Raw genomic sequence first — 24,809 nt, forward strand, 5'->3', positions numbered from 1 at the left:
CTTATATTTATAGCTTCTAAAGGAAAAGGTTGTGTGGGAAAAGAGGCAAGAGAGAAGGCCTTGAAATGAATGAGAAGGAAAAGCAATTGTGAAGGTGATTTCAAGGGCTTTATAATTGCAAATAAGGACAGGGATTCAATGGAGGAGATGTAGCTTCAAAATGGAAGACTGAATAAGCCGAAGGAGAAAACCTTGGGCTGAATGAGAAGGGCTAGAGCTAAAACAAGGCTTTGCTATGAAGGAGGGCATGAGGAAGAAGAGAATCAATTTAAGAACATGAGGAGAAGAAAGAGCAGAAGAAAGGGAAGGATAGGACAGAACAGAAGAGTTGAGCAGAAAGGGGAGAAGGAAGGGGGGAATGACTTAAATAAAGCAAGGATATAAATCAAGGAGAAAGCAAAGAAATAGGGGAAAATTCTATTCTATGTGTGATTTTCACCAACAGAGAGAAACTAGTTGCTAGGGCAGAAATGATGGCAACCTTGGGGGAAAGTGACCATAACTTCATCTGAGAGGTTGTGACAGACTACAGAGAAATCAGAAATAATCTAGATCTGTCCCCTATATAAAAAAGGTTTCAGTGAAAGGATAAGTAGGAGCCCATAGATTTAAATTTTACTGTAGGCAGTCCAAGGAGGAAAAGTGCTTATAAAAGTGAAAACTTAAAATAACAAAGGAAAACAGTTCTGAAGGAGATAAACTGTGAAAAGAGATGGATGTGTTTTCATAGGGAATTCACTGTCCAGCTCTGATTTCTGGAGACAGTAGTGAGGACGAGAAGCATAAAAGTCTAGCTCAGTCCTGTGTAAGTGATAGCAGTACAGAATCTGGACCCGTAAAAGGAAAAGCCCTTGAACTTTCCCACAAATTTCAGGAACCCAGTCCCTGCATTCCCCTGAGGTATCTGGCCTACTCCAGCCCACCTTAATTAGTTTACTTGTCAGTCCTTAATCCCATCTAGACCCTTTCTCTGCTGCCCCTTGCCTACCTGCCACACCTTAATCCCATCCACATCTTCCCACAGTCTTTTTCTGTACAATCTTACCCCCATTAAATTGCATAGGTTCTTAGAATCTCACCCCCCCCCCAATAATAAAACCTCACTACTCTGACTGAAAGAAGGCTGCAGTGGTAGAATTCTTTTTGAGGCAGACTCGCCCTGTACTCTTGCATTTCAGGGTTCCTAGGACCCCAAACACAACCTAAGGATAGTGTCAGCAGTATAAAACTCAAATAACCTGAGGCTGGCATGAAAAGATAAGGATAACAAAAAGGTTTCTTTTAGCTATGCTGAGAAAAGAGGTGATCAAAGAAGGGAGAGGACTGCTGTTTTGGGTCAAAGGGATGATGATAACTAAATACAGAAAGAAAATACAGATGCTCAATTCTTATTTTCCTTTATTTTCTTTGTCAAGGAAAATCATCTTTGGACTGGAAAGGTCAAAGGATATGGCTAACAGAGAGTTGATAGCTAAGATAAAAAAGGCCCTTATTGAAATGTCCTTGTTCATGTTATCTAGCTCAGATGAACTACATCCTTGGGTAACAGTAATAAAAATAATAATTGTTATTCATTTAGTGCTTCAAGGTTTGCTAAGTGACTTACATGCACTATTTCATTAAAGCTTTACAGGAATCATATGAGCCAGGTGCTAAAGGTATTATCTTTCTAAGAACTGAATTTGAGCTCACAGGCCAATAACACTAATTAAAAATGAGACATTTAACAAATCCTTTAAGATTTGCAAGACATTCTCAATATATTAATTTCTTTGTTCCTCACAACAAAAGAATCAGCAGCGTGCTTTTTAATGGAGGGTATGATTCCTGCTGAGGAATAGGCAGGAAGAAGTTCTGCTAGAGAGTGAGCAAGAACAGTTTTCAAAAGTAGTACAAATGATCAACAACTACATGGAAAAGTCACTAATAATGTGAGAAAGGCAAATTAAAGCAGTTTCAATAAACTGAGAACTATGGAAGTTGTTAAGGAAAGGGTGGGTGTAGGAGTTGTATAGAGATAAGTTTTCCAAACATTTTTGCAATGCTGAAAGCTCACCTATTCTCCTCCTTCTTGCCCTCTTTCCTGGCTTCCTTTATTCACTCCCTACTTTTCTGACTATTGTTTTTCTAGTTCCTCTTTCTCCTCCTACCTCCTAAGTATCAGCATTTCTCCAAGGTGCTGCCCTCAGTTCTACTCTCTTTATTCCTACATGCTTGCTCTTGATGAATTAATCTTGGGTCATAGTTCCAATTATCCTTTCTCTGCAGGTGACTCCCAAGTCTTAGCTCCAGTCTCTCCCCCTAGGTTCTAGGACTGCATTTCCAACTGGCTTCTCGAGATCTACACTTGAATATTTAAAAAACAGAGCTTGTTTCTTTTAATGGTATTATTCTAGCCACCCAGGCATAAATGCTCAGTCCCCCATGACTCTTGCTCACTATCAATGTCTTATAAATTGCCAAGTTCTATTGATTCTTTTTTTTTTTTTTTTGCTTTTTAGGCAATTGGGGTTAAGTGAGTTGCCCAGGGTCACACAGCTAGTACGTGTCAAGTGTTTGGTCTGAGGCCAGATTTGAACTCAGGTCCTCCTGACTTCAGGGCCGGTGCTCTATTCACTGCGCCACCTAGCTGCCCCTATTGATTCTTCTTTTTCCACATCACTTGCCCAGCACTGGAGAAAACACTGGAGAATGAATGGGTCATTGTCCTTAGCTTCTGTCCTGCTAGTTCTTGGAAGGAATGGCTGCTTCATGGTTCTTGCTACTGATTGCCTAGTCAACCAGTCTGCTGGGACATACATTCCTTCTCTCTGCTACTGTTATTCACTTTGTCAATTGATAAATTCTCTGATTTCTTCTTTCAATTCTTTTTGAAGGTCTATAGGATAAGCAACAATTGCCATATCTATTCTCAGGTCTAGTAGCTATTCTTTTTTTTTTCTAGTAGCTATTCCTAAATATCACTCGCAGTGTTGAAAGAGGAGTCTGTATCATCTAATTTCCTTGTTAACTAACCTTAAACAGCTCTTTGATCTTCTTGGAAAGGACTTTAATTTATCCTCATTATACTTAAAATACTGGCTTTTGGTTTGGGATATATACTGTTTACCATTGTCACCATTATTATCTGATATAGTGCTAGAAATGGTAATAATAGCAATAAGAAATTAAAGGAATAACCATAAGCAAAGAAGAAAGAAAATTATTATTTTTTGCAAAACCCTATAGAGTCAACTAAAAATTAACTGAAACAGTAACTAGCAAAGCTGCAGGAAATAAAAGAAATCATTTCTTTTCTGTATATTGTGAAAAGCTAAAACAAAAACAGGAAGAAATAAGGAAATTACATGTAAAAAAAGGATAGAATGTATAAAATAGGTATATGGAGTCTATCTACAGAAATACAAGGAATGATATGAAAACAATTACAGAATACTGTTTATAGAAATGAAGAGAAATATTAATTGTTCAGGTGTAGATTGAATCAATATAATAAAAATGAAAAGCCTACCTAAATTGATTTATTTATTCAGTGTCATACCAATTAAACTACCAAAGGATTACCTTATAGAACTAGAAAAATAAAACTGTTTTCATTTGGAGAAATAAAAGGTAAAGAATCTCAAGGGAAACGCTGCAAAATAAAAGAGAAGGAAGGGGGACTAATCGCTAACAGATTTCAAACTATCTACTAGAAAACAGTAATCATCAAAATGATTTGGTGTTGGTTAAAAAGTAGGGAAGTTGGTCAAAGGATATGAACAGACAGTTCACAGATGAAGAAATTAAAGCCATCTATAGTCATATGAAAAAATGCTCTAAATCGTTATTGATTAGAGAAATGCAAATCAAAACAACTCTGAGGTACCACATCACACCTATCAGATTGGCCAACGTGACAAAACAGGAAAATGATAAATGTTGGAGAAGATGTGGGAAAATGGGAACACTAATTCATTGCTGGTGGAACTGTGAAATGATCCAACCATTTTGGAGAACAATTTGGAACTATGCCCAAAAGGCTATAAAAATGTGCATACCCTTTCATCCAGCAATAGCACTTCTAGGGCTATATCCCAAAGAGATCAAACAAATGGGAAAAGGACCCACAGGTATAAAAATATTCATAGCAGCTCTTTTTGTGGTGGCAAAGAATTGGAAATTGAGAGGATGCCCATCAATTGGGGAATGGCTGAGCAAGTTGTGGTATATGAATGTAATGGAATACTATTGTGCTATAGGAAATGATGAACAGGCTGACTTCAGAAAAACCTGGAAAGACTTGTATGGTCTGACGCTGAGTGAAGTGAGCAGAACCAAGAGGACTTTGTACACAGTAACAGCCATGTTATGCGATGACTAATATTGTTAAACTGAACCCTTCTCAGCATTACAAGGATCTAAGACAACTCCAGAGGCCTCGTGATGGAAAATGCTGTCCATAACCAAAGAAAGAACTATGGAAGTCGAATAGCTATCACTTATTTTTACCTTCTGTTGAATTTTGTTTCATCTTTCTGATGGTTCCTCCTATTGGTTTTAATTTTTACTTACAACTTCACTAATGTGAAAATATGTTTAATAGGAATGTAAATGTAAAGCCTATATCAGATTGTGCGCCATCTTGGGGAGGGTGGGGAGGAAGGGGGAGAAAAATTTTCAACTCAAAAGCATATGGAAGTGACTGTTGATAAATCAAAATAAATAAATCACAAAAAAATAAATTACAAAAAAAAGTAGGGAAGTTGATCAGTAGGATAATAAGGTATACAACATACTGAAGTAAATGAAGCATGATTCTAAGGAACTGATAATGAAAAATGCTACTTACCTCTTAACAGAGAAGTGATGGATTCAGGGTACAGAATGACACGTGTGTTTTTTGATATGGCCAATATGGGAATTTGTTTTGCTTGACTATACAGATTTTTACAAGGGTTTTCCTTTTCTTTTTTAAGTGTGTGTATGTGGGTGAAACTGGAGGGAGAATATAATGTAATTACAAAAAAACAAAACCAAAAACTTAAGTAGCTTTCCACTGCTGAATGAATTCAGTTTAGACTTTATAAATTGGCATTCATGGCCTTCTATAATCTGGCCCCAACTTACCTTTCCAGCCACATCTCCCATTATTACTCTACACATATACTCTGGGAAGAATGAACTACTCAGTATTCCCTATATATGATTCAACCTTTTCTATCTCCACGCCTTTGTTCCTGATATATCCTTCTATTGGAACAGATTTCTTTTTATAGGATCATAGGTTTTAGAGCTAGGGGGCTCTTAAAGATCATACAATCAATCAATCAATTATACACTTACTATGTGCCAGGCAATGTGGCAGGTGCCTGGGATTCAAAGAAAAAAAATAAAGAGTCTCTGCCTTTAAGGAGTTCACATTCTGTATAGAAATAAATATATACTGAAAAAATACAAGGTAATTTTTTGGGGGTAGAAAGGGCACTAATAGCTGGGATGGTAATAAAGCTAGGGCTGGAAGAGACTTTAGGGTCATCTCCCCAGTCTCTTTATGTCTAAATCTACCTACCAGAATTCTTGCTCTGGGGTTGTCTTGACTGATGGTTGCTTTTCATCTCTGGCTTGCTCCATGCCTGGGAGGACTTAACTTTTGTTCCCCCTTCCTCCCCAATTCTCCTCCCAGCTGTCCTGATAGTTAGTGCTGCCTGGTACCCATTACATCTAAGGACCCTTCTCCTTGCCAGTTATCACACTGCCTCTTTTACCTTTGCTTGTAGAAATGAAATCCTTATATAGCACTAAAGGCCTGGGTTATGTTATAAACTATTAAGAAATACTATTATGACAGTCTCCTAGTTTCAAGTCCTTAGTCTGACATGAATCAAAGTCATAATCAGTCTTTTTTGAATAGAAGACTTAAGCAATTTCAATACCTTTTCAGGAAGGCTGATGATTGAGGAAGCCTTCCTGAAAAAGGTATAGAAATTGATTAAGCTTTCTCTTCAAGCACTTTCTGGCTGTTCAGTCAGAAATGATCTTTACTTACTCTGAACAGCAATATCTTTTTGTCTATACCTTTCTTATGGTATGCACCACATGCTACTCTGTATGGCATAATGCCTGCATATAGTAAGTATATAATAAATGTTTTTTGATTAATTGGTAATATAGCAATTACGTATGTAGATCTTACTTATTTTTACTTGATTATAGAATCCTTGAAGGCAGGCACTATGTGTTTCTCTTTTTCTATCTCTCTTACTTCCCTTGGACCTAAAACCTGGTCTTGCAGAAAGAAGAAAGGAAGGAAAGAAAGAAGGAAGGATTCATTGTCAGAGACTGGATTCATACGCAAGTCCTCACTCTGAATCTAGTTCTCTTTCCATGGAACCATACTGCCTCCCTCTCAAGGTGGTAAAGTTTATTTTTTATGCTACTTAAAATTTTTTATTTTCCGTTTTGAATTCCCTCTCTTCCTTCTGCCCCTTTACCACCCATTGAGAAGGCAAGAAATATGATACACATTATATATACATATATACATATATATATATATATATATATATATATATATGAAGTCACAGAAAACATATTCCCACATTAGCCATGTTGCAAAAGACAAAAAAAAGCAAGAAAAATAAAGTGCAATAAAATTTGCTTCAATCTGTATTCAGAGCTCATCAGTTCTCTCTTTTGAGGTGGATAGCATTTTTCCTTTGGAATTGTCTTGGATTACTGTATTGATCAGAGTAGCTAAGTCTTTTACAGCTGATCATTGTTGCAATATTGCTGTCACTGTGTACAATGTTCTCCTAAGTTCTTCTCACTTTATTTTATATCAGTTCATTCACAGGTTTTTCTGAAACCCCTTCATCATTTCTTATAGCACAACAGTATTTTATCAGTCATATACCACAACTTGTTCAGTCATTCCCCAGTTAATGGGCATCCTCTCATTTCCATTTGCCATTACAAAAATACCTGCTATAAATATTTTTGCACATATGAGTCTTTTCCTTTTTCTTTGATCTTTCAACAATACAGGAGCCGTACTGCTGAGTCAAAGTCTATGTGCAATTTTATACCTCTTTGGGAATAGTTCCAAATTGTTCTCCAGAATGGCTGGACCAGTTTACAACTCTAGCAACAGTACATTAGTGTCTCTATTTTTCCACTTCTCCTCCAGTATTTATCATTTTCCTTTTCTGTCAATATTAGCTAATCTGATGGGTGTGAGGTATTACCTCAGAATTGTTTTAATTTGCATTTGTCTAATCAATAGTGATTTAGAGAATTTTTAATCTGATTATAGATAGCTTTGATTTCTTCATCTGAAAACTGCCTGTTCGTATTCCTTTGACCATTTCATCAACTGAGAAATGGCTCTTATTTTTATAAAGTTGGTTCAGTTCCCAATATATTTGAGAAATGAGACCTTTGTTAAAAAAACCTGTTGTAAAATTTTCCTCCCAGTTTCCTGCTTTCCTTCTAATTTTGGGTGAATTGGTTTTGTTTCTGCAAAAACAGTAATTTAATGCAATCAAAATTATCCATTTTACCTCCCATGATCTTTTCTACCTCTTATTTGGTCATGAATGCTTCCTTTATCCACAGATCTGACAAGTAATGTTTTCCATGTTCCCCAATTTGCTGATGACATCATCATTTATGTCTGAATCATGTATTCATTTTGAGCTTATCTTGGTATATAGTATGAGATGTTGGTTTAAAGGTAGAGAAATTTAATTTCTTCCTTTGAATTTCACATAGATATGCCATTTCAATATATACTGCTCCTTAGCTAAAACACTGGGGCTTGTGGAAGGAAAGGAGAGAAGAAGGAAGGAAGGAAGGAAAGGAAAGAAGAGAAATGGAGAAAGTAAGCAAGGGAAAGAGGGAATGAGGGAAAGAAGGAAGGAAAATAAAGGGGGGAAGAAGGGAAGGAGGGAGGGAAATAAGGAAGAAAGGAAGGAAAGGAAGAAAGAAAAGACAGGAAGGAAAATAAAGGGGAAAAGAAGGGAAGGAGGGAGGGAAATAAGGAAGAAAGGAAGGAAAGGAAGAAAAGAAAGAAGGGAGAAGGGAAGGAAGGGAAAGAAGTAAGGAAAAAAAGGAGGGAGGGGGAAGGAAAGAAGAAAAGAAAGAAAGGAAGAAGGAAGGAAGCAAAAATTACACCAATTATTGATGTTTAGATCACAGTTGCATTTTAGGTCAGTACTCTCTGTACTAAATGCTGTTCCTAGGCAGCAGGTATTAGCTTTAATTTAAATCTTAGAAAAAGAGCTGTTCCATTTTCTTCTATAGAATTAATAAGGAATACTACCTTTGTCTGCTCTGGTAATTAGTAGGTCCAATGATTCAAGTACATGCATCTGCTTCACTTGCAGAGTTTTGTCAAATACTGGTACTATTGGCTGGCCATCTGAAAAAGAAAACAGTTCATTCAATCCTATAAACATGGCTTAGCCTTGTTAAATACTCTACAATGTGCCTGCAGCTTATTTCAATGTTACTTGTCTTTCTAGTCAAGGAAGGAGATGAGTTTCTCTTGCCAGAGCTTTCACAAGTCTATACACTGAGACCATTGCTCTGCTCTCCTTATTTTGGATGGAAGGTGGGTGCTTCCTTCCCTGAGGGGTCCATCAATGCACAGTGAGCTACACTGGCAACTAGACGTAGGCAATTAATATTTTCTCAAAGCTAATTAAAAAGAAAGTAATATCTACCACATCAATGAAAATAAACAAACAAACAAAAAAGCAAGGTAAGCTGGTCCTTTTAGAATTTTCCTTTTTTAAAAAATACAATATAATGAGATTTTGTGTAACATCATTAATTGATTCTGTGGAAACATAAGTTTAGATGAAATAATGTTATAGGGGTGGCAGTTAGTTCTATATGGAAATTAATGCCATGGGGTGGTTCAAGTGCTAGCTCAGATCACCAACTGTCCAGTCTGAGGCTCATGTATCAGGGTGAATAACATTATAGAGGGTTGCTTATAATGTTTTAGAAACATTTTATTGTAAAGCCTTCTCTCCAATGTCTCATCACAGAGTGGAGGTAGCCTTGAGTCCATAAAGGCAATGTCAGTGGACTGCAAACTCTGTTAGGCACAACCAAACGGGAAAGATTTTAAGCACAAGCCAAGTGATGTACTATCACATACAGTCAATCCTAGCTAAATGTGGAGAGGCTCATTACTAGAAGATTGGCCGTTATTAGACGGAATCTTTTAGCCACAGCAACTTACAAAACTGCTTACTAATGCATGGAGGTGCTAGGATCCACCTGAAGAGGGAGAATGCACATCAATGAAATCAAAGAATCTTAGAAGGTTATCTGTAAGTATTGTGAATCCATGTTGGTTATGGTGACATTTTGAGGAGGTATACCTATATTTGGAAAATAAAAGGTTCCTTTCTTAGAATTTTGACTTAAAATCAGAGAGTTAACATTGGGATGGACCACAGAGGTCATCTAATCCAACCTTCTCATTTAACATATGAAGAAACTGAGGGCTGGGGAGAGGAAGGAACTTTTACAAGGTTAATCAAAAAGGAGGCAATGTGTCAGACAGCACTACATCAGTAAAAGACAGAGATAGGTTGGATACCTACGTCTGCTCTGTATCTAGTACTCTTTCTATGATATCATACTGCCTCCCTCTCAAGGTAGTAGACATTTTTTTTCTCTTGCATTTCACACACATGTACCGTTTCAATATATAGTACTTTTGTACCTCAACTACTCTCTGTGTGGGAATTGTAAATACTTCACTCTATCCAGGAACAATAAACATTCTTTCAAAAAAAATGAAATAGCCGAAGAAAAATCAATTTAAATGAACAAGTAACAGAAAGGGCAAGTTAACAAAAATGTTTGGGAAGAATATAGATTATGGCTGCCTTAAGGTCTGAATCTAACGAATAAAGTTTAGCAGGGATAATTAAAAAGTCCTTCAATTGTATTTTTAAAAATCATTAGTTCAAGATGGGGCAATATGTAAAGAGAGAAGTTTCTGAAAAAAGAGCTAGAGGTTTTCATGATCTGTAAACTCAATATAAATCAAGAGTATGATATGGGAACTCCCAAAACTAAACTAATGCTATTTTCTTCCCAAGTAGAATGTACTGTTTGGAGAGAAACTCAGACTAGATGACGCCTTATCAGGGTGTTGCAGAGGGGATTTCTGCTCAGGTTCTGGTGTGCCTAAATAATCTCTGAGTTCCCTTCCAACTCTGAGATTATGATTCTTTGCCCACACTTACGATTTCGTTTAGAGTATTTGCTGTTCTTCTAAGTGCCTATCAAGTGTGTTCTCTACCAGCGCACAGAGGAGAGAAAGGATTATTAAATCAATTTCATGAAGAAAATTTGTCCTAAGCTTAAATGAGATCTAGAACAAAGTAGATCTAGAATGCTGTAAAAATTCCACAGTTACTTTTTTGCCATATTTTCACTTTTCTATTTTTTCTTCCTTCCTTTTTCTCTCCCTCCCTTCCTCTGAAGCTTCCTTTTCTTTCTCTCTCCTTTCTTCTCTCTCTTCCTCTCCACTGCATTCAAAATTTTCATTAAAAGGCTTGTTTATTCCTATTTAGAAAAGTTAGGAATATTTCTGAGAGAGGGACAGAGATGAAGCTGTCAGAATCATGAAAAATACCTTCACCTTCCATTGCCATACAATTTTGGATCATTTGTAGCAGTCTTATTGAGATGTGGGGTTAGTCATGCTAGTGGTCTTCATAGTTCTGATTAGTCTCTGGACTATTCTCAGTTACAATTATTAGGTGAAATATTATGAAACTGATTGCAGTCCACTAGTGTCTCTACTTCTGCCAGTCATTCCCCTCTGCTATCTACCTTAACCTCCCACAAGATAAGGAATTCCTCAGAGATCACTTGAGCCACTTCCTTTGTAGATCTTTTCTGAAAGAAAGGTGTCATCTCAGGATCCTGCAGTACATTTCCTCTCTCACTGGAGCAATGTGTTATTGGAGTTCAGTTAATGTCTTCTATTAACTGGTTTGACTGAACCATTATATCAGTACTTGTTAGAGGATTTTAGTGAAAAAGGCATTGTGTGTTTCCATCTTCTGTATAATCATGGGGTGAAGAAGAAAAAAGTCATTCTAAATAAAAGTTATATAACAATTTATATTGATCATGAAATAACAATTTAATTTACAAAAAGCACACATATATAGCAAGCATGTATTCTATACTGGAAATCTTTTTTCATGTGGCTAAAACCTATATATGGAAATGGTCGAAAAAATTAAGTTTATGGGAAAAACAACCCAGGCTAAACTGGTCATGTAGAATAATATTTTTCGGCAATCTATTTCATAAATACATAAATTTTAGAATATCTGTTTCTATTAAATAAGAAAAAGTAAGAATGGTTGTATCAGATATAATCAGATTTCAGACTGCCCTGAAAATAGTTTTTGCTACTCATGAACTACAAAATATCTTGGGCAAAAATGGCTTTGTGGCAAATAGAATATATCAAGCGCATAAATCTGTTAATGAAACTGGTAGAAATAGGACAGTGAAATATGGAACTTGCTCAAAATAATATTGGCAGATTCATGGGCTGAAATAATTTGCATGATAAAGACAAGCAAAAAATGAGAAAGGAATTATAAGCCACTAGAAGCTAAAAGCACATCACTGAGATTCGTCCCGCTTTGCTGCTGCTGGATGTGAGAGAACAGGAAAGCATGATTTTATAGTGGGCATGTGAAGAGAGTAAGAATGCTTATATTTATGTTTTGGTCTATGCATTTAGACAACTCCTATTTAGCAAAGCCTTCTAATTCAGAAGAAATCAATTTTTTCTAGGCAAGTCATGATAATTCTTAGACTTGTAAGACACAAGTCTCCAATTCTAGTTAGATAATGAGTATATAAAAAGCATCAAATGATATTTATGAGGGGGTGAGGGTGGAAATGAAAGACAAATCTAATCTATATATCTGAGCAGAAGAGAATTATTAGAGGTTTTCTTTGATTGAATTTTATATAGGCTAAAATTCAGAAGCAATTCAAATAAATGTATAAATATTTAATGTAAAGGAAACCAGGTAAAATTTACCAATACTTTTCTTCAGTAAAGTAGACTAATATCATAAATGAAATGAGCATTTTTGCCACTAGTTTAACATAAATTACTTGTCCTGGAATGGGTTATTTTTAAGTTTGTCTTAAGGGATGTTTATAACTACCAACAAGACTTCAGTAGATTTAGTATTTTATATATAGGGTGTAGCAGGCAATAGTACTGTGGCTGGAAATGAGAAGAACTGAGACATAGACGTAGTTGTGAGTTTAGACGTAGTTCTGCTAACTCACTAGTTATGATCCTAGACAGACTGCTTAATCTCACTGGACCTTTGGAAGGTGGGGCTCTACTCCTACCTCTGCCACTTACTAGTTATGACCCTGGGCAGACTGTTTAATCTCCTTGGGCCTCAGTTTCCTCATTAGCAAAATGAAGAAGTTAGACTATATGATCTCAATAGTCTCCAGTTCCAAAATTCTATGATTCTCTTAATCTGAATTTTAAAAAAAGAAATATGAGGATTTTTATTTTCTCCTAAATTAATAAATACTAAAATTCTGTGTTCACTTTGCATTTTCTAAAATTAATGAAATGAAAATTCATAAATTCTCAGGAATTCAGCATTTGGAAACATATGCAACTAAAGTAGATACTAAAATTTAACCTATTTTAAATAAGGATAGAACCATGTTAGTTCTCCTATATGGCACCTTCAGGTATTATAAATCACAGCCCTTACATACATGATAATGTTCATAATACCCTATTATAACACAGAAAACCTATAATGTGGGTGTTGTCACTGTCTTCTGACCACAGTGTTTTTGGAGATTGCTCTGAAGTTAAAGTATGATCATTAGTTGCATGTATGTGGCCTAACTGTAACATTTTAAAGTCATCATTAACTATAATTTTTGAGTACATGGCCTCAATAGCAAATGGCAGTGTGGCACCATGGAAAGAATATCACAGTTAGAATGACAAAACTTGAGTTCATATACTGACTCCAACATTCATTAGTTGTGTGATTCTTGAAGACACTTTAATTCTCTGGTTATCAGCTTCTTCATCTATTAAATGGATATAGCAGTCTTTGCACTACCTATATCACAGGACTGTTGATAATACTTTGTAAATCTTGATAAGCCATAGGAGAGTACCACCATCATCAAATATTCCCAGTAAATGCTGGCCATCTATTAGAAACAAAAGCTAACCTGCTCTAAAACTACATTTTTAAGAGGTATATTGTTCTTCAAGATTTTAAGTTTTGGGATAATATAAATAAAACTGTGGGCTCTGGAAAAAAATCCTTTTTAAGGTTAACATTTTTTTCAGAAGAAAATATGATTAGTTATATTTTGTTTTCTGGCACAGACTTATTGCCAAATTGTCCCTCTCTCTAAAAGTATTTGCCTTTACTCATTAACTATTGGTCAGGAGATGTATCATTGTAGTTGACAGGCATGATCCACAAGGTGTCAGATTATACTTCTTTGCCAGTAGGCTACCTATATCATGTATGGAAAGAGGTGAACTCATGCTCTTGATGCCAATCTCTCTGTAGCTTTAATTGTAAGGAATGGCACTAGACTGGAAAAAAAAAGGTAGATGCTAACAAAGTGTCTGCATTGCACCATATACCACAATGTTCTACCTCCCTATCACACATGGGAGTACAGTACAAACACTAAATGTTTTTCTTTAAGTACTCTTGCCCTGTTGTAAACATGCTTGTTTCCATAATCCTCATGAATACCGCTTCTAAGATCCTGTATCCTTCTTTCAGAAACATAATATTATTCAGGAGATGGAAAGCTATACAAAAATTTAAAGGAGGGCAGGGCAGTCCCTGAGACAATGATTTAATATATCTGTCGGTTTCAGATAAAATCTCTGAACTGGCCATGCGGTTACTGAAAAGCTCTATTCACAGGTTTCTTTTTGTGTATGGGGACTTGTGACTTAATTGGTGTAGGGAATTCTCAGGGAGGAAACTCCCTCTATGAATGTAGCTTAATAGCTACACCTTAATTTATGGTCTTAGAGAATTGTCTGGGGGTCACCAAGAAGTTAAATAACTTGCCCAGGGTTAGTTATATAGTATGTATCTCAGGTAAGCCTAGAACTCAAACAGGTATTCCTAGACTTTGTAACTATACTTTATGCCTCTAAAATCCAGAACATCCGGGCCTCCTTCTGCCTTTGGTGAGTTCCTCCTGATGTCTCCATTTCATGTGTATGAGTGAGCCCAAACTGGCTAACCTTCATTTCTTTATCAGTTGTGCCTTAGACTTTCCAGACTTCAACATCCCCTCTACCCCATGTGGGCACCTCCTCTTTCTGGCCACCTTTTGTGTGCTTTCTTCCCCTAATAGGATATAAGCTCCTTGAAGACATTTTTGCTTGTATTTGTATTTCTAGTTCTTAGCAAAGCACATAGTAAGTGCTTAATGAATGCTTCTTGCCTTTTCTATCCATTATCCTATTTGTTGATACTTCACTATTTTAATTTTCTGAGGAAGCAGATATTTGATGTATAATTGGTTTTTTGTTCTTTCCTACAGTTCCTCCTTTTGTAATATTTGGTATCTGCAGTGGTAGAAGGGGTAGAAGGCATGGAGAACTGAGGACTGGAAGAAGCACGGTCCTCATACTATGTACGCTGTTGACATCTTAGATTTAAGCAATTCCATCCAGCTATTTTAGAAGATCAGTATGCTCACAAATAAGTGAGGAATGTTTTCTGGAGTAGAAGACTCCTGCCTAAACCTGAAATTAGGGTCCCCCTCTGGAAGCTGGAGGATGATGGGAAATTTGCTCTCTGGGCAAGATGTAGGTAGGAACAATGATGAGGGGTAATGGTTTCAATAAGCGGACAAGCATGATAGGGATTCCCTTTGAGCAGTGGTACCAAACTCAAGAGAAACAGGGGTCACTGCATAGGGTACAAGGACCTCTGGGAGTAGAAGGACTTAGAAAACTTCATATTAACATTATTTAATTCTACTCTATTTTTATTTATTCTATTTATTCCAATTACATTTTAATCTAGTTCTGCTTGGCTGTGTGTTTGACTCTTCTTCCTAAGAACAGTAATTCCAGTCTTCTGCCAAACAAAAATAACTGGAGCTTTTCCTTTCTGTGTTGGCAAAGACATGCTGGTTAAAAGACAATGGGCAGAGGGAAGGAGAAGGCAAGAGGCGGGAGAGAAGGCTCACAATGCTAGCTCACAATGACCAAAGGAGCCATAGCAATGACAGTGCCTGGTGACACCTGCTGGACGAAATGAGGAACTAACAGAGGGCTCAACACCTACTGAGCCACTAAGGGAAAGGAATATCTATTCAGGACTGTGACTGGGAATTTACACAGATCTTTTGAGAAAAGGTTACTTGTTAGGAAGTTTTGATCTGTTTTCCAAACTTTTCTGAGTCAATAAATAAGCATTTGTTAAATATCTACTATGTGCCAGGCACCTTGCTAAGCACTAGAGATACAAAGAAAGGCAAAAAACAGTCCCTGCCCTCGAGGAGTTCACAGTCTAAAGTGGGAGACAACAAGCAGATGTACAAACAAACTATATATAGGAAACTGGAAATGATCAACAGAGGGCAGGCACTAGAATTAAGAATCAGGAAAGGCTTCCTGTAGAAGATGGGGTTTTAGCTGGGACTTGAGGGAAGCCAGGGAAGCCATGAGGCAGAGATAAGGAAGGAGGGCATTCCAGGCCTGGGGGACAGCCTGAGAAAATGGTGGGAGTACAAATGAGAGATGGAGTGTCTTCTGCTAGGAAGAGCAAGAAGGCCACTGTCACTGCATCTAACAGTACTTGGGGAAGTATGAGAAGACTAGAAATACTGGGGGTGGAGCTGGGCTACATTATGAAGGGCTTTGAATGCCAAGCACAGGGTTTTTTTTTTTTATTGAATTCTAGGGGTAACAGGGAACTAGTAGAGTTTATTGAATATGGTGGGGTGGGTGTGTGTGTGTGTGTGTGCGCGTGCAACATGATTGGGACTAGAACTTTAGGAAAATCACTTTGGTGGCTGATTAAACTTTCCTTTTTCTTTGATATTGTGAACTCTGCTACTGAGGGGAGTTACAGAGTGATTTTTCTAGGTTTCAGGTGCAGGTGGTGGTGGGGGATAATGAGTGGGAGGTAGTGAGAGAAGTGAGAAATCTTCCTGAAGGGCACCTGAATCTTTCATACTGTGAGGGCCCCTGCACACAGGTTACATATGTGTTAGCTGGTGGTGTTTTTTTTTTTTACATTTTAGCTGTGATTCCTTCATATTGCTTTCAAAATAAAGCAATTTTAATAAGAAAATGAGAATTTATAGAATTTCTTAACAAGTTAGACTTGAAGGGAAAATCCAGCGGCATTCAGTCTATCTGATTTTACAGGTGAGAAACTTGAGGTCCAGAGAGATCGAATGATTTGCCTAATGTCACACAGGTAGCAAAAAGCAGAGCCAAAATTCAAATTTAGGTCTTCTGTCTCCAACTGCAGAGTACTCTTTCCACTAGACCACTGGTTAAACGATCTGCTCAAGATCACACAGTGAGGGCCAGAGTAGAGACTTGAACTTTACCCTCTGACTTCAGGGCCAGGGTTCTTTCTACTATATTGCATTTAATTCTATGCTAACCTCACTAAGGTACAGAGTAGTTTAATAGCCTAAAATTAATCACATTCATCACTGTCAGAAATTCTGTCACACAAATATAGACATTTATAGGAGCAACTACTCACTAACCATCTACTAGCAAGACGCCAGCATCTGTAGAGACCAGCAAGGCCTGGCCCCAGGAATCTGCGCATACAGCTTCATGAGGAAAATGACTGCAGAAACACTGGGACTCCCAAGGCTACGAGACAATACAAGCATCGAATAGTAAGTGCACCACGGCTTGTCAAAGGAAATGTTCAGTACCATGGCTGAAACAGTAACACAGATGCCCTTATTGAACACTTCAAGATTAAAAAAGGATTAGGAATTTATTAATTTTCTTGAGGAGAGAAAACTCCTTTCAATTAATTCATTAGAAGAAATCTATTAACATGTTTCTGTGGCTGTGAAATATGTTTTCCTATATTGTTGATTTAACCCATTTCGCAATTTCTGGGAGAGTCAAAAACTTTACACAAATTAACTACATGAAGAGATAGTTTCTCTTTCCCCTTGAAGTTGGATCAATTGACGTACATTTGCCGGGGGAGATGAAGAGATGTTTGGCTTTTACTTCACCATGAAATGATACCACATAGCTTTGTATTAAATGAGAGAGTGAATGTATAGTGCTTTGCAAACCTTAAAGCACTATACAAATGTTAGCTATTATTATTATTTGTAAGGGAAAAAACAGTCTGCCTCCTGTGTTGCTGATTCAGCAAAAATATCAAATCAAACATCACACATGAGGTTGATTCTATTTAAATAAAACTGCTTCTTGAGCGACTAACATTACAAAATCTAAAAGAGAAAATTAGCAATGCTTATAGGAAAAGGGCCCATGAAAATACCTATATTCCTTCAAATAGAATATCTGAACTGTGTATACTGTTTTTCTTAAGTTGGACACTCAGTTTCATTTCAGACAGAAAGTACCATTTCTCATGTTGCCACTATACCTACCTTTAAAGTCTTGTGTATGATGGGAGAGACAGGTCAAGTTATATCATAGTTGTTCAGAGGCTTTCCTTGACAATGTTAATAATTTTTTTGGCAGTAATTAACTTTCAAATCATATTGCTTAGATTCTGAAGTGTCCAGACCCCAAACATCAGAGTAAGTTTGGGGTGAACTTGATTACCCCAGCCAAAATATAACGCTGTATCTTTATTCTGGCTTTCATCGAGACACTGATGTCTGAGAATGGTTTCCTGATATATACAAAAATCTGGAATGCTTATATGTGTGCGCATGTGTGCATGTGTGCATGTACACGTGTGTGCGTGTGCATGTGTGTGTGTGTATGTACTTTTGTAGCAATAAAAATGAAATGGTCACTGAGGGGCTACTGCATATTATTATTAGGCCTCGGGGTGGAGGTATTTTCAGAAAAATAAAGCAATTTTTCTATATGTAAAGTAAGAGGCAACTGCCAAACATCAAAAGAGAACCCCACTGATTGGTGAGATGCCCTTTTTGGATTGGTCTTCTGATGAATATAGGGATTGGATGGTAGAAGAAAGAAGCTACAGAACTGCTCTCTAGTAAAGGCAGTGCCTACTTGTAATGAAAGTTTAATTTATTTTTCACGGCTAAGTTGTCATTAGCTTGTAGAGGAGTATTTTAATGAGGCCATGAGGTAAAAACTCAGCTCATTTATTTTTACTCCTTAGACCATGTGGTAATCTTAATACACAAGCTGAGACCTAGCTTTCCATGTGGTAATCTTAATACACAAGCTGAGACCTAGCTTTCCTTGGCTAAGTCCAAATACTGATAGCTTGTGTGACTGTCGCTCACAAAATGAGGTTCCCTAGGAACTTGACGACATGGTTCTTTCAGTACTAATCCAGATCCAGTTGTTTTGAAAGCTCAGTTATGCTTTAGCATCCAGAGGCACACGTAGATAAGAGGCAACTCAAACTGATAGACTTTCCTGTATTTATTAGAGTCTGAAGTCTTGCTGTACCAAGCAAAAGAAAGCCAGTGGAGGGTCTTAAGGAGGGGAATGACTTAAGAAGGGTGTTTGCTTAATGCCAATAAACATTTATTAAATACCTTCCCTTTGTGAAAGTCCTGGTGTCAGGTGCTAGGGATAGAAAGACTAGTAAAACTTAATTCCAGCCCTCCAGGAATTTCTAGTCTAAAAGTGGGGATAAGACATGAATAAAAATAACTGTGCCATAAGGGAGAGTGTGGTAAGTTTACAGAAGTCCAGAAAGAATGCTCTGATAAACTCTAGGAAGGCCACAGGAAGACCAACAGGGACATATGAGAAAGGCATGTGGGAGACCAGCAGGTAAATGTTGAAACAAACAGTTTGAATTACCTCTGATAGTTCATTTGACTTCTAGCCAGTATGATTTCTGAACTGTTTCTGATCGTGTGTCAGGAACATCTTTATCTTCTACCCCAGCAAAAATTTCATTTTCCTGAATAATTTCAACGTGTACAATGTACATTTGCAGACTAACATGAAAATGTTATCAACTCACCTCTTTTTTACAGAGACCTGAAGTTGCCAAGCTAGTTGGAGCATCCCCTCTCACGATGGTTTTCAGTTTCAGTGCCTTAACAGGACAGATAGCTTGTTTAAGGTGTGTTCATATTCAGTTTAGTGAGAGAAGGATAAAAAGCTATAATCTGAACAATGACAACAGCTGACATTTACATGGTGGCTTTTCAGTTCAACAAAGCGCTTTCATAGCCATCACCTCTTCTTAATTTTCATAACAACTCTTTGAGGGAGGTAGTGCAAACATTTTTCCCATTTTACAGAAGAGGAAACTGAGGCTTAACTAATTTGCCTAAGGTCATAAATCCGGTAAATGATGGAGCCTGAACTTGTCTCCAAAGTCCAATGCTCTTTCCACTACACAAAATTTATCATAAGAAGATGGGTAATTTTAGGTTCAAGTATTCAAATGCCCTGTACTGTTCTCTTAGTGAATTTGGATAATACAGCTATTTTCTAGCAAGTTTTAAATAGTCACAATCTCTTTACAATGTATTATAACATAACTCAAATGGTTTAATTAATTTGTATTCATTAGTACATTGGTGCCTCTCACTCCAACAAATGTTAATTATGTGCCTACTACCCGACAGGTATTGTGCTTTGTGCTGAAGATACAAAGATGAAAAAAAGGTAGTCACTACTCTCAAGAAACACACTATTGACCAGAGGATCTACATGATGATTATCAAATAAGTATTAAAAGATTAGAGTGTGATAGAAGGGAAGGGAAAATCTAGAGCTTGGTCAAGATTTGAGGACAAGAATACTTTTAGCTGAGAGAAGCAAAGGTGACTTCATGATGGAGTGGCATGTGAGCTGGACCTTGAAGCAAAAGAAGAGATTCAGCATTCAGGGATGTAAAAAGAGTCAGCTCTCCCATGTCTGTGCAAATGCATAAAGGCAGGAGATGGCAGTACGAACTATGGAAATAATTAGCAGTCTAATTTGACTGAAACCTAAGAGTATATTAGAAGTATGAAATCAGCCTCAGAAAGAGAACTGAAACCAGGCTGTCAATGACCTTCAATGTCAAGCACAGAAATCTTTTATGGACAACAGGTAGATGCTGAAGGTTTTCAAGTAGGGTGTGACAGAGTTAGAGCATGTATCAAGATGATAATATGTTGAGCAGTTTTGTGAAATATAACAATAAATCAACTGGCTGGGGAAGAGTCAAGAAGCAGGGAACTCCATTAAACTGTGCACAGGAGGCTATTATACCAGTTTAGGCTAAGAGATGATGAGGGCTTGATCTAAGGCAGTTAAGTGTGAGTGGAGAAGGTTGGGATGGATACAAGAAACGGAGAGGAGGGAAGATTGACAGGACTTGACTCCTAACAGGATGTGGAAGGTGAGGGAGAGAGGGGAGTAAAAAATGACACTGAGGTTTTGAATCATGGGTGCCTGGGAGGATGGTGGCTCAGAGAAAGTAAGAAGCTGGGGGAGGGCCTAGTTTCTGGGAGGAGAAGGAGGAATTCAGTATTGAACATGTTAAATTTGAAATGCTGGTGGGTCACTCAGGTCAAAGTATTTATCAGGCAGCTGGAAATGTGGGACTGGAGCTCTGGGGAGAAGCTGGGAGGTAGATCCAATTCACTTCAGTGAAGCCAACTGTGTGTAAGACATTATGCTAAGTGGTAGGCTAAGCTAGGGATACAGAAACAGAAATGAAAAAAAAAGTGTCTGGCCTCAAGGAGCTTACATTCGACTGAACTGTAGAGCTGTAGATTGTATTAGATATGTAGATTTAAGAATCATTGGTAGAGAGGTGATAATTTAATCCATGGGAGCCCATGAGATCTAAAAGTGAGAAAATAGAGAATAAAAAGATGCTGAAGATTAAGGCTTAAATGATCAATTAATCAACATTTATGAAATGCCTACTATGTGCTAGATACTAAAGACCTTACATCTTCTTGGGACAAACAATATCTATATATACAATACAAATAAACAGAAAATATACACTAAATACACAAAAGGTAATTTGAAGGGCGGTATCCTTGTAGCTGGGGGTGGGGGTCAGGAAAGCTCTCATATAGGAGGTGATGACTGAACTGTGCTCTGAGGGATGCTAGAGAATCTAAGTGGTGGAGGTGATGGAATGCATTCTAGGCATGAAGGACAGACACATGGGAAGAGAGATGGAATGTGGGAGAACAGATATGGGCCATTCTGTGTAAGGAATAGGAAAGAAGTCCAATTTGGCTGGGCCGTAGAATGTGTGAAGGGGAGTATTGTGTAATAAGTCTGCAAAAGTGGATCAAAACCAGACTGTGAATGCCAACTAGAGGAGTTTATATTTTATCCTAGAAGAAAAAGGGAGCCACTGCAACTTTCTGAGCAAGGAAGTCACATATTCAGATTTACACTTTACGACTCTCACTTTGGCACTTGGGCGGAGGACAGATTGGAGATGGGGGAGACTAAGAACACTGTTTTATTATTAACATGTCAATAGAAGGCTAAAGGTAATGAGGGTATGAATAAGAGTAGCAGCCACGTGAGTGGAGGTGGGGGATAGAAGCAAGAGATACTGTGCAGACAGAAGACTCTGCACTTGATGGGATATGGGGAAGTTAAGGGTGACTCTGAAGTTGTGAACATAAGTCACCAAAAGCATAGTGGCACTTTGGACAAAAAAAGTGAAGTTAGGAAGACGGGGTTGAAAGGTGATGAATTCTATTTTGGATGCACTGTGTTTGAGATGTCTTTAGGATATCCTGTTTGAAATGTCAAATGGCTGGTAATATAGGGCTGAAGTGAAGGAGAGAGAAAGGCTAGTTACATAGTTCTGGGAGTCACGTGAGTAGAGATAACTGAATACATGGGAACTTATGAGATCACTGAGTCATCATCAAAGTCATCATTTGATCATCATCAAAGAAAAGAGAGAAGGCACAGTACAGAGCCTTAGGGGTATACTTATGAACCAGTAAAGGAAAGGAAGGAATAGTCAAGTAGATAGGTAGGAGGTGAACCGAGAAGAGTACAGTCAACCATGTCAAGGGAAGAAAGAAGGTCAAGAGGGAAGGAGTAGAGTAGCCAGCAATGTCAAATGCTACAGCAAGACCAAGGACGATAAAAAGTGAGAAAAGGCTATTGGATTTGGCAGCTCAGAGGCCAATGGCTATCTTGGAGAGCAGTTTCAGTGAAGCTTTGGGAATGGAAATCAGACTGAGGGATTGAAATATGAATGTGTGGTGAGGAAATATAAACAGTAAGTGTGTACTATGCCTTTTTAGAAGTTTAGAAGTGAAAGAAGGAAGAGATATAGGATGATATAATAACGAGATGATACTGAGGAAAGTGCTTTGTAAACCTTAAAGCCTCATGGAAATAGAAATTATTATTATTATTTCTTAAGTACTATGTCCACTATATACTTATCTCCCATTAATAATATTCCCTTTACATATACAAGTAATAAAACCATGAAGTCCATTTCACATATAGTACCCAAACTATTTGATGCAATATTGCAGGTATCGGGTATAACGTTTGAAGCCTATCTTACCATGCCACTTAATAATTCCAGAGGGACCCACTTAAATGGCCTGTACTATTTTATGTGAACCTTAAAAAAAACCCACCTAAAATTTCAGACATTTTGGAAAATTCAGTTTGAAGAGACTGTCTTGATGTAGAAGTCATTTCTAAATGAAACTTACCTGCCCGATTCTAACAAATTCTGCCTGACGGGCTTCCTCTTTCTTCCGGGCCGACTTGGGTGACTCTGGTAAGACATCACTAAAAGATCGTCTATTAAGCATGTTCTAAATAAAAGGAAACAAGTCAGTGCAGCAGTGTGGTGGTGGTGGAGGGAAGAGCGCAGACTTCAGGATCAAAAGGCAGAGCTCTGAATTTCTGCTACCTTAGTATCTGTGTGACTTTAAGCAAATGACTTACCTTCTCTGGACCATAGTTCTCCTTATCTATATAAGGATCTATATTAGGGATCTTACATGATCGCTAAGGTTCATTCCAGCTCTAACCCATGATGCTATCATGACTAATAGAGGATATTATTTTAAGGTCTTGTCCTAGGGTCTCTGCTTATTTCCTCTGAATTGTCAGTATTATTAACAGAGCCAGGATCAGACCCTAAGCTCTGTCCCTAATCAACATAACCACTAAAAATGCAACTACCTAATAATAATGATTCACATTTCTATGGTGATTTAAGGTTTACAAAGTCCTCTCTCAAAAACAACCCTCTAAATTAAGTAACACAAATATTATCTTCATTTTACAGATGAGCAAACTGAGGCTGAGAAAAGGGAAGTAAATCACCCATCTTCACACAGTTAGTGTCAGAATCAGATTTTGAGTGGGAAGCTAAGTGGCACAGTGGATAGAGCGCTGGCTCTGGAGTCAGGAGGACCTGAGTTCAAATCCAGCCTCAGACACTTACAAGCTATGTGACCCTGGGCAAGTCACTTAACCCTGTTTGCCTCAGTTTCCTCATCAGTAAGATAAGCTGAAGAAGGAAATGGTAGATCACTCTAGTATCTTTGCCAAGAAAACTCCAAAAGGGCTCAGAAACTGAAACAACAGTCTTTGAACACTGGTCTCCTGACTTCAATTTCAGTACTGTTCCCAATATACCATGGATCCAAAGTCTCTTCCAACTTTAAATTCTATCCTATTTTTCATAGGCTATATTCCTTAAAACATAAATTATATGAATTTATACTGACACAATTATGATTTATTGGTATTAAATAAGGGAAAAAACAAGGATATGTATACTAGAAAAGGTATTTGCAATTGTTATGGAGATCTAGTATAATGTCAAAGTCAAAACAAATATTCCCTACAGATGATAAGGAACTAGAGATGTTTCTGTTTGTATTTGTGGGTGATACTGTGTTAGTTATCTGGAGTCCTAGAACACTCTAGAGCCATAACCATTCAAAAGAGTTTAGCTTAACCATCCACACAAGCAAAACTAAGTGGATGAAATATGCTTATGATACAGATTATAACATGCAGTGATATGGAAAATGTGCAGAATTCATCTATTAGTATAAATATCTTGGACAGTGAAAATGGATGAATTGGGCCCATAACTGAATAGGAGAAGAGCAGGTTGGATTGACTTTGGGAAACCACAAAACTCCTTTAAAGACCCAGAAACAAAATCAATATTCTGCTGGTTGTTGTATGTCTGTGGCCCATGGAACACTACAGTCACAGAATTAATGCATATCACTCAAAGGGCAATAGATATGTACATGGTGGATGTGAGTAGGTTGCAGTGCATAAAAAATATTGAAGAAAAATAGAATACAAGAAATCATCAATAAAGTATATAATAATATGGGCTGGTTATATGGCAAAAGTGAGGCATCGGATAGATAGGCCATGTATTCCACTGCTCTCTTGCAATGTTAGGAGAAAGTGAAAAAACTACATAATACATTGAATATCTATGGTGAATTTATGGGAGGAGTGGGAGAAACATTGTGCAGGATGGTTGTCTACCTGGCATGGGCATCACTGGCAGGAATGTCCACATTAATATGATCACAAATTTATTTGAAAACTACTTATCACAAAATACACC

The 24,809-nt window shown here is 37.4% G+C and overlaps 1 protein-coding gene across 1 annotated transcript in view; it reads right to left on the reverse strand.

Annotated features, from left to right (window-relative positions):
- The window catches only part of GARNL3 (GTPase activating Rap/RanGAP domain like 3), a 225,399-nt gene that overhangs the window by 84,479 nt on the left and 116,111 nt on the right, over positions 1–24,809 (reverse strand). The window contains 4 exon segments of the mRNA XM_020984961.2: positions 8,303–8,401; positions 16,807–16,918; positions 19,218–19,292; positions 22,912–23,016. Of these exon segments, the coding sequence (XP_020840620.2) occupies positions 8,303–8,401; positions 16,807–16,918; positions 19,218–19,292; positions 22,912–23,016 (391 nt within the window).

Source organism: Phascolarctos cinereus, unplaced genomic scaffold, assembly GCF_003287225.1.
Source record: "Phascolarctos cinereus isolate Bilbo 61053 unplaced genomic scaffold, phaCin_HiC Scaffold_2;HRSCAF=192, whole genome shotgun sequence".
In the NCBI taxonomy this organism is placed as follows: domain Eukaryota; kingdom Metazoa; phylum Chordata; class Mammalia; order Diprotodontia; family Phascolarctidae; genus Phascolarctos; species Phascolarctos cinereus.